Raw genomic sequence first — 10,071 nt, 5'->3', positions numbered from 1 at the left:
AAACCTGGAAAGAGGGAAAGAAGACAAAGCAATTGAAAGCGGAAAAAAAGTCTCTACATATCTCTCAAGAAGTCTATTGATTAATGTACTGTGTGATTATATTTCTTTGAAAAACAAAAGGATAAAGCCATAAACACTTTTAAACTTTGTTCGGAGGGTACAAAAAAGAGTTCATATGGAAAAAAAAAGTATTCAGTTGAGGAAATAGAACAATTTGATAAAAAGCTAACCAAATAGATAAGCGTAAAGAAAAGGGCTTCTCAGAGGTCAAGGGTAGAGGAAGACTTTCCGGTCTCTAGGTTCTAAAAAACCCCAAACAGAAGAAGGCATTCTGATCTCTATGGCTAAAGTCAAAAGGCGTAATTGAAAGAGAAAATGTTGGTTATAAATAATTTGAAAAAAAGTAATGATAAATACGTTTGTCAGACTAAAACATGAAATGAAACGCTCGATCTTAGATGGACTCGAAAAAAGATCTTGAAAGAAACCATGGAACAGACAAATCAACGAACAAAAACTGGATTCATTCATATATGTATATCGTTGCTAAAAATAACGAGTTAGAATATTGAACCTGGGTTTTTAATCATATGTAGTGATGAATCTAATGCTGTCTTCTTACTTTCACGGCAATGTCTTTCTGATAGATCGCTACCTGTTCGACGAAATGCCTAGCAGAAAAGATAAGTCGTCCATGCACTTGGCTGAGAGCATGACACTGGTGACGAGCAATCTGTTTTGGTCGTCGGCTGGTAGAGAAAAACTACTGTGCCTTACAAAAGTTGTATCAACATTATCATATACTAGGTGAAATAACACACTACCAATTGAAAAATTCTCAGCGCCTCGGAGTAGTTCTTTATGCTCAATCACAGTTACATTACACAAAATTCTACGTGTGTCATGAATTTCACGCCAAACTGCATACACAAAAATCACACGTAGCCAAATCTCATTCTATCTACTCTACAAACACAACAAAAACGAACTATCCAAAACATCACAGAATCGAAACCTCCTATCAGAATTCAGATAAAACACAAATAAATAAAAACCCTAAGCCAGAACGATGTGAGCACAAAAGAGCTGACACCACATGCTGCTATTTCATTTTCAACAGCGTTCAAAAGCCATAAATCCTAACGCATAGCCAAACACTCACAAGTGATCCTCAGCACTACAAAGTTCAAACCAAAAGCAACAAACGGATTAGATACCTGTTTCTGAGCGAGTTAGCTCTGAGGATCGACTCAAAAAAGGCCGAGACGGACTCCGATCTGCGATCGGTGTTTCTCTTTATTCGAAACGTTTGTGAAAATTCCAACGAGTATGTTAGAAGAAGTGGGTTAGTCTGTTAAAAAAACTTATAATTTAGAAGGGAATGATGGAGGGGTATTTTTGGTAAAAAGGGTGGATAGAAGTTGAAATAGGTGGTAGAGGGAGAAGCGAGAGTGAAAGTGAAAGTGGCGGGAGTGGATATGGCACTGGGAATGGGAAGGATGGCGTTGTGTGGCGGAGTGTGGCCGGCGATGGGTGCGCCGGGGCGGCGGGCGGGAATCAGGGCGGAGTCGAGCAGGCTGGAGAAGGTGGGGAGCTCGAAGATCAGGAACTTCTGCATCATAGCGCACATCGACCACGGGAAGTCGACCCTGGCCGACAAGCTTCTGGAGAGCACCGGCACCGTCCAGCGCCGCGAGATGAAGGAGCAGTTTCTGGACAACATGGAGCTGGAGCGCGAGCGCGGCATCACCATCAAGCTCCAGGCCGCCCGCATGCGCCACCTCCTGCCGGGCGGCGACGCCTACTGCCTCAACCTCATCGACACCCCCGGCCACGTCGACTTCTCCTACGAGGTCTCCCGCTCCATCGCCGCATGCGAGGGCGCCCTCCTCGTCGTCGACGCCTCCCAGGGCGTCCAGGCCCAGACTTTGGCCAACGTCTACTTAGCGCTCCAGAGTGACCTCGAGATCATTCCGGTAACCACCTCTGCTTTCACTTTCACTTTCACTTCGCTCCTCATTCACTCCTCTCACTTGGATTCAGGTCCTCAACAAAATCGACCTCCCCGGCGCCGACCCCGACCGCGTCGTCCGCGAGATCGAAGAGGTCATCGGCCTCGACTGCTCCGACGCCCTTCTCTGCTCCGCCAAGGAAGGCATCGGCATCTCTGAGATCCTGGACGCGGTGGTCCAGAAGATCCCCCCGCCCTCCGACACTGCTCACCGCCCCTTGGCCGCCTTGATCTTCGACAGCTACTACGACCCCTACAGAGGCGTCATTGTCTACTTCCGCGTCATCGACGGCACCATCAGAAAAGGAGACCGCATCTACTTCATGGCCAGTCACAAGGTTCTTCTTCATCTTCTTCTTCATTCACTCCACTCATTCACTCCACTCACTCTTGTATTTGTACTTGTCAGGAATACTTTGCGGATGAGATCGGAGTCCTCTCCCCCGGCCAAATTCAAGTGGAAGAGTTGTTTGCCGGCGAGGTACTGCCTCTTTGTACGCCCATTCATGCATTGCAGAGAATATCATTCTGAATGATGATTGTGTGTGTGTGTGTGTGTGTGTGCCAGGTTGGGTATCTTTCTGCGTCGATTAGGTCGGTCGCAGATGCGCGCGTTGGGGACACGATCACACACTCAAATAGAAGAGCAGAAAAGGCATTGCCCGGATACGAGGAAGCCACTCCAATGGTCTTCTGCGGCCTCTTCCCCGTCGATGCCGACCAGTAACCACCCCAACTCCTCCTCAATCCCCTCAATCTGCATCTTAATCATCTTCTTCTGTAATTCCCAGGTTCCCCGATCTGCGTGATGCTCTCGAGAAATTGCAGCTTAATGATGCCGCTCTCAAGGTCACCTATCCTTGTATTCTTATCATCATAATCTGTGATACTTACTCTTGCTTTTCTAATCTGCTCTCCTTCTCGCAGTTTGAGCCCGAGACCTCAAGTGCCATGGGTTTCGGCTTCAGATGTGGCTTCCTGGGTCTTCTCCACATGGAGATTGTTCAGGTTTTTTTATTTATTTATTTAAATTTACTCCCAAACCCATTGACTCGCTGATTCAGTTTAACCAAACATGTTGGAGTTCATAAACGCGCAGGAAAGACTTGAAAGAGAATATGACCTCAACCTGATAACTACTGCTCCAAGTGTTGTTTACAGGGTGAACTGCGTAAATGGTGATACTGTAATTTCTTCTCAATCCTTGACTCTCGTGCTTTCTTCTGTTCCATTCAATGCGTGTACCTTGGCTAATGTCCTCTTGGATTTGATGAAGGTGGAGTGCTCAAATCCGTCCTTTTTACCCGAACCTGGACAAAGAAAATCAATCGAAGAGCCTTATGTCAAGGTAAGTCTCTTCTACAGCAGTAAGGTTGTGTCTCAACTCAATGATATTATTTGCACTTGCATGTGCACAGATTGAGATGCTTCTGCCCAAGGATTATATTGGTCCACTCATGGAGTTGGCTCAAGAAAGAAGAGGGGAGTTCAAAGAAATGAAATACATTACGGAGATTCGGGCATCGCTCACCTATGAACTACCTCTTGCAGAGGTTGTTTCCCTTTTTGTGTGGTTATCGTGCAAGTTGCAAATGGGTAATCAAATGGTTGGGTGTTGCAGATGGTTGGTGATTTCTTCGACCAGCTCAAGTCCAGAAGCAAAGGCTACGCGAGCATGGAGTACAATGTGATCGGGTACGCGGAATCGTGAATGGAAAGCCAGAAGCGAGTGATTGATTTGCTAAAGAAAGAGAGTGTGGTGTGTGAGTGCAGGTACAGGGAAAGTGATCTGATAAAGCTGGACATTCAGATTGCTGGTGATCCGGTGGAACCCTTGTCAACGATTGTGCACAGAGACAAGGTAATGTAGTGATGATGTTTGGGAAGACGAGTTTGGGAGAGAGAGTTGATAAAAGGAGTGTGTGTATGGGCAGGCGTATGCGGTTGGGAGGGCTCTGACGCAGAAGCTGAAAGAGCTGATACCGAGACAGATGTTCAAAGTGCCGATCCAGGCGTGCATCGGTGCCAAAGTCATTGCCAGTGAAGCCTTGTCCGCCATCAGGAAGGACGTTTTGGCCAAATGCTACGGCGGAGACATCTCCCGCAAGAAGAAATTGCTCAAAAAACAGGCTGAGGGCAAGAAAAGAATGAAGTCCATCGGGAAAGTCGACGTTCCCCAAGAGGCTTTCATGGCTGTGCTCAAACTCGAAAAGGAAGTCTTGTGACAACCTTCATTCATTTCACTGCTTCTTCTTTTTGTATTATTTATCGGATCAAGTTTTGGACCATAAATTCAAACATTTAATCATACACACCAGTATTATGAATGCGACGCAAATTCAGGAAACAATATGAAATTACGACATTCAAAACATTGTAAGTGGTATCTATCGAGGAGGGAGCGAGTCAACTAAGTTTGTTGCGAGGCCAAGTTAGACCATCAGCACTCAACCTTTGACTTTGACTCATTCCGTGCTTTTTATTAAATAGAATAAAATAAATATGAGACTCGACTCCGGAACTCCATTTGTTCCTTCCTCTCTCTTCTTCTTGTTCAACCAACCAACCAAATAGCAAGCAAGCATGGCGGCTGCGGCTCAGAAGGCGGCGGCGGAGGCGGCGATATCGGCGATCGGAGCGGGATACGACGTGACGATGGACCTCCGGCTGAAGTACTGCAAGCGGGAAGCACCGGCGCTGATCGGGATGGAGCGGCGCGTGGTGAGGGACATCTCGATCCCGGGGGGGATCTGCATCCGCGGCGTGCCGGAGTGCATAAACTGCGACAAGGGAGAGCGGGTGAGAGCGTCGGCGGAGGCGGTGTCGTTCCAGCAGATGTCGGAGCGGTTCAACCAGGAGCTGGGCCTGTCCGGCAAGATCCCGAGCGGGCACTTCAACTCCGCCTTCGACTTCAGCGGCGCGTGGCAGAAGGACGCGGCGTCCACCAAGGCCCTGGCCTTCGACGGCGTGTCGTTCACGCTCTTCTCGGTGGCGCTGCGCAACCCCACCCTGGTCCTCCGCGACCACGTGAGGCAGGCCGTGCCTTCGTCGTGGGACCCACCGGCGCTGGCCAGGTACTTGTACGTACATACATACAGACATATGTGGTTGGTTGGTTGGTTCACTCATTCGTGGTTTGGTGGCGCAGGTTCATCGAGACGTACGGCACCCACGTGATCGTGGCCCTGAAAATGGGCGGCAGAGACACGGTGTTTGTGAAGCAGGCGCACTCGTCCAGCCTCCCGCCCCACGTGCTGCAGCAGCGGCTGAAGGAGATGGCGGACGGCATGTTCTCGGAGCGGCAATCGGTGCAGTCGCGCCCCAACTGGAGTCTCATGGACTCTCTCCCCTCCTCCTCCTACTCTTCCACGGAGCTCCAAGACACCAAGTTCGTGTGCAAGCGCAAAGGTGGAAGCTTGCGCAACAACCTGTCCCACGACCAGTGGTGTCAGTCGGTCTACTCCGACCCTGACCTCATCTCCGTCTCCCTCGTCCCCATCTCCTCCTTGCTCAGCGGCATCAACGGCAGCGGCTTTCTCAGCCACGCCATCAACCTGTACATGAGATGTAAGTCATTCACTCCTCAGTACTCATTCCATATGCCATGTATATACAACTCTGAACACTGACCTGACGACCCCTGGTTGCTGGTGGCAGATAAGCCCCCCATCGAGGAGCTCCACCAGTTCCTGGACTTCCAGCTGCCGCGGCAGTGGGCGCCCGTGTTCGGGGAGCTGGCGGTGGGGCCCAGCAAAAAGGGGCCGGTGTCGCTGCAGTTCAGCTTCATGGGGCCGAAGCTGTATGTGAACACGAGCCCCGTGGAGGTGGGCAACAGGCCAGTCACCGGCCTGCGCTTGTATTTGGAGGGCAAAAGAAGCAACTGCCTCGCCGTCCACCTCCAGCACCTCTCCTCCATGCCCACCACCTTCCAGCTCAGCACCCACGTCACCGTCTCCCAGCGCTCCAACGACCGCAGATACTACGAAAAGGTGCAGTGGAAGAGCTTCTCCCACGTCTGCACCGCCCCCGTCGAGCCCACCGACGACCTCTCCGTCGTCACCGGGGCCCACTTTGAGGTCTCCGACTCCGCATTCAACAAGCTCCTTGTCCTCCGCCTCCACTTCTCCAAAGTCTCCGGCGCGACCGCCGTGAAGCGGCCCGAGTGGGATGGCTCTCCGGGCCTCGCACACAAGTCCGGAATCATCTCGACGCTCATCAGCACGCACTTCTCCACGGCTCACAAGCCTCCTCCCAACCCCTCCGACGTCAACATCAACTCCGCCGTGTACCCGGGAGGCCCTCCCGTCCACACCCAAACGCCCAAGCTCCTCAAGTTTGTCGACACCACAGAGATGACCAGAGGCCCACAGGACTCCCCTGGATATTGGGCCGTTTCGGGGGCAAGGCTGGTGGTCGACAAGGGTAAAATCTCCATTCGAGTCAGGTATTCGCTGCTCACCCTCGTCTTGCCCGATGAAGACGTGTCCTCGTCACAGGACTTCTGAAGCCACCAAATCATGTATATGTGTAAATTTTTCTTTTGCTTGTAGAGTTTGCTCTTGTTGTGCTCCCACAGTTTTTTTTTTTTTTTTTTTTGTCGTTTCTTATTGTTGGCCTTGTGTGAGAGACAACTTGCGTGTTTATTCTTTTGCTGGAAATTTGATTCTAGTGCTATTATATATTTTCAAGAATAACTTGGATGATTAGGCAAGTCCTGTGATACTTGGCACAATAGTATAAATACTGTCTAGTTGAAATTTCTGTAGCTTGTCACAAGCTATATATATACAATAGTTATGAATGTAGAGAGCAAGAGGCTATCTCGGGTTGGACAATTGAATGGGTTGTTGGTCGTGGGTGGTGTCGTCGGCCCAGGCAAAGTGGTGAGAATAGAGAGACAAGTGTGGTGGAGGCCTGAGCTGGTCAACTTGCTCCCACTCGGCCCACCTCTCCGCGAGCCCCACACCCTCCAGCATTTTCACAACCTGAGTCATCGTCGGGCGGTCCTCCGGCGAGGTTTGGGTGCACAGCAGAGCCACTTGAATCACCGTCTCCACTTCTTTCCCGTCGTAGCTCTTCAGGTTCCCATCCACAATGTCCTCAACCCTCTTCTCTCTCTGCAGCTTCTTTATCTGTCCAACCATTACAATCACCTCTTCGACTTTAAACATTCACACAACAAGAAGAAACAACTGCTACTTTAGAAGAGAGTTTACGTGATCAAGCAGGAGAACATCCTCTTCGTCCTCGAGCCGCGAGAAGTCAATGGCGCGCTGACCCGTCACGAGCTCGAGAAGCGTGATCCCGTATCCGAAGACGTCGGTCTTCTCGGACGACTTTCCGGTGGACAAGTACTCGGGCGCTATGTGGCCCATTGTCCCTCGCACTTGAGTCGTGACGTGGGTCATTTTAGGATCGACCGGCTTTGCAAGGCCAAAGTCTCCGAGAACAGGTTCAAAGTCATGATCAAGCAGGATGTTTGCAGCTTTTAAGTCGCGGTGTATGATCTTGGGATTGCACTGCTGGTGAAGATATTCCAAGCCGTGGGCCGCCCCAAAGGCAATGCGCTTCCTTGTTGGCCAATCCAACCCTCTCTCCCCCGCTTTTAAATCTGTCGTTGCAAACTCGCTTACCTTGAATAATTAACATGTTGCTGTGCACTGCTCGTATAAGAAAGAAGAACGTGCATACCTCTCAACCGGTACGCCACGCTCAGATTGGGCATAAAAGGGTACACGAGGATTCTCTCAGTGGAGGTTGTGCAAAAGCCTATCAAACACAGCAGATTCCGGTGGACAGCGACGCTTATGAGTTGGACTTCTCTGAGGAAAGCAGCCTCGCCGCCGGGGCTGTAACAATCTGCGAGACGCTTCACCGCCACCTCCGTCTTGTCTAACAGCTCTCCTCTGTACACTTTCCCAAAACCTCCCTGCCCAATTATGTTGCCCTCGCTGAAGTTGTCTGTCGCAATCTGGATTTCTCGCAGAGAAAATCTCCTCAGCTGCCCCAGTGAGATTTTGCACTCATCTTCGCCTGAAACATAACAGCTCAGTTTCCAACAACCACTGTCCGACGACATCATTTAAAGAAAGATTGAAAGAAAAATACCGGCAACATCGAAAAAGACATCATGTTTGAGTTTGCTCAAATGGCGATGGTAGCGATACGCGATGACAGCCCCAACTAAGAGAACAAGTAATGTGCCACAAGTTGCAGAAGTCATAATGGCTTCAAGTTTTGTTTTGCTGCTTGAAACTGCCAAGACAACAAGATTAGCCACAACACCCTCTCTGCAAAAAAAATGGTTGAATGAAGTGAACAAACCTTGACGATGGTAGTTGGACACACAGGGTTGGCTCAAGCTTGCGCCGCAAGAAAGGCGTGTTCCTGTAAAACTGATCACAACATGATGTTTTTGTAAGCATCTCACCAGGAAAGGAAAGAGAAAAAGAAACGGAGTTGTAGAGAGCAGTGAGTTTACTTGAAATTCAGAACTGAATAGAGCTGCAACGGGATGGTTCCGCTCAAGCCAGTTGAAGAGAGGTCACTGTGAATATACAGAAAAGGTTGGTGTCAACCCAGAGAAACGGAGCGAGTGAGTTGATAGATAGGAAGAGAGAGAGAGTGGATACAGGTGTGTCAGCCCAGAGATATTTGTGATTGAATCGGGAATGATTCCAGTGATGGGGTTCTCACGGAGGACCCTGCAGTGAAAGGTCAATATGTTGGGGTTGATGATGCTTGCAGGCAGAAAGAGAGCAGTGAAAAAAAGGAAAGGGGATTATTACAAATGATTCAAGGAAGAAAGTTGACCCCAAGAGGTGGGAATAGAGGAGGTGAAACGGTTGTTGGCGAGATTGAGATTGTGAAGATGAGTCATGTTGGCAATGTAATCGGGCAGGCTACCCGTTAAGCTGTTGTCTTGCAAGTCGCTGCGCACGTTCAACTCTAACTCTATTATATGCGCACACACACATATAATCATAATGGTCACAAGGTTAGTACTCACAGGCTGGACAGAAATTCAAGTCTTGTGATTGCTGGCGAAAGGGTTCCCGAAAAGCCGATGGAAGCCAAGCTCCTGCAAACGCAAGCACGAAATGAGTAGTGATCATCATCATCATATGTATTTTGTGCACTTACAAAGTGATGACATGTGAATCGCGGCAAGTGATGTGGGACCAGCTGGAGCAAGGGCTGACAAAGTTGAAGTTCCAGTCTGTAATGCGGCCGTACGTGTCGTTGAGCGCCCTCAGCACATCCAGCAACGCTTCCCCTGCACATCTTATTACGTGCTTTACAAGTCACAAACATAAATTAGTCGCCTTGATATTTACGACCACATACCTTCCACATCAGGTTCGGTGGATTCGTCACTCCTTCTGATTATCAACACCATAGATATCAGAATCCAGGTTCTTCTGTTTAGCTTGAGCCCCAACATGACTACCTAATAACTTACTTGTTACAACTATATAACCGCCTCTCCACTTATATATACGTACAGATATGAAGTGTGTAGCTGAAACTGGAAATTGATGATAACAAGGAACGAGACCAAAAAAAATTGGAAACCTTGTATACGCTCAATGGCCTTTGCTGTCCCACACCAAAAAGGAAGCTCAAGAGTTGATGCTTAAAAGAAGAAGACAATAATATTCACACCTTTCTTCATCGTGAGAGTCCACATCAACTAAAACTCTGACTTTGATGGGTCAGGTCCCACTGAGCATAGACGGTAGTGGCACGAATATTGTATATATTCATAGAGAGAGAGAGAGAGAGAGAGTGACGAGACAAAGTTGAAATGTTTCTGATATATATCATCAACATGTACGTGTATTGTAGGTGTAGGGTATCCAGTGATATTAATATACATGGTGGTAGAATGAGAATGAGAATCCCACTCACTCGGCATAAAATAAACATATATATATGTAGAGTCTCCGGAGAGAGAGAATTATACGATATGCTTTTTGCGGAGAATCACTACCCTCTCTCTCTCTCTCTTTCATAAATTATTAGGAAATAGTATTGATTCCCAACATCGATGAACAGCA

The 10,071-nt window shown here is 48.7% G+C and overlaps 3 protein-coding genes across 5 annotated transcripts; 2 read left to right on the top strand and 1 right to left on the bottom strand.

Annotated features, from left to right (window-relative positions):
• The first annotated feature begins 1,460 nt into the window (after nt 1-1,460).
• Nucleotides 1,461-4,241, top strand: LOC149382737 (Small GTP-binding protein). Its single transcript, XM_089630213.1, has 12 exons — nt 1,461-1,976; nt 2,044-2,349; nt 2,421-2,492; nt 2,580-2,734; nt 2,803-2,860; nt 2,939-3,019; nt 3,111-3,197; nt 3,288-3,359; nt 3,430-3,564; nt 3,633-3,706; nt 3,785-3,872; nt 3,946-4,241. The coding sequence occupies exons 1-12, from the start codon at nt 1,479-1,481 to the stop codon at nt 4,234-4,236; spliced, it is 1,917 nt and encodes a 638-aa protein (XP_089486339.1). The 5' UTR covers nt 1,461-1,478; the 3' UTR covers nt 4,237-4,241.
• A 172-nt stretch (nt 4,242-4,413) lies between these two features.
• On the top strand, nt 4,414-6,669 carry LOC149382736 (MACPF domain-containing protein At4g24290-like). The gene is made up of 3 exons (XM_089600966.1): nt 4,414-5,085; nt 5,160-5,578; nt 5,669-6,669. The coding sequence occupies exons 1-3, from the start codon at nt 4,595-4,597 to the stop codon at nt 6,514-6,516; spliced, it is 1,758 nt and encodes a 585-aa protein (XP_089457092.1). The 5' UTR covers nt 4,414-4,594; the 3' UTR covers nt 6,517-6,669.
• A 54-nt stretch (nt 6,670-6,723) lies between these two features.
• LOC149382735 (Leucine-rich repeat protein kinase family protein) lies at nt 6,724-9,683 on the bottom strand. 3 transcript variants are annotated; one of them, XM_089600964.1, is made up of 11 exons: nt 9,359-9,683; nt 9,155-9,287; nt 9,021-9,092; nt 8,800-8,943; nt 8,644-8,715; nt 8,493-8,558; nt 8,336-8,406; nt 8,120-8,266; nt 7,703-8,044; nt 7,228-7,622; nt 6,724-7,128 (listed from the first exon to the last, which is right to left on the bottom strand). In XM_089600964.1, exons 1-11 carry the CDS (start codon nt 9,453-9,455, stop codon nt 6,829-6,831), a joined length of 1,839 nt encoding a protein of 612 aa, XP_089457090.1. In that variant the 5' UTR covers nt 9,456-9,683; the 3' UTR covers nt 6,724-6,828. The 3 variants fall into 3 exon arrangements, with proteins under 3 accessions (XP_089457090.1, XP_089457089.1, XP_089457091.1); XM_089600963.1 differs by having other exon boundaries at nt 6,724-7,143; nt 9,359-9,672; XM_089600965.1 differs by having other exon boundaries at nt 6,724-7,143; nt 9,155-9,306; nt 9,359-9,671.
• Nucleotides 9,684-10,071: the final 388 nt, after the last annotated feature.

Source organism: Urtica dioica, chromosome 11, assembly GCF_054948205.1.
Source record: "Urtica dioica subsp. dioica isolate 48M chromosome 11, U.dioica_male_clone48M_v1_H2, whole genome shotgun sequence".
Classification (NCBI taxonomy): Eukaryota; Viridiplantae; Streptophyta; class Magnoliopsida; order Rosales; family Urticaceae; genus Urtica; species Urtica dioica.
The sequence above is the reverse complement of the archived record's forward strand: the minus strand, read 5'-3'. Positions and strand labels throughout refer to the sequence as shown.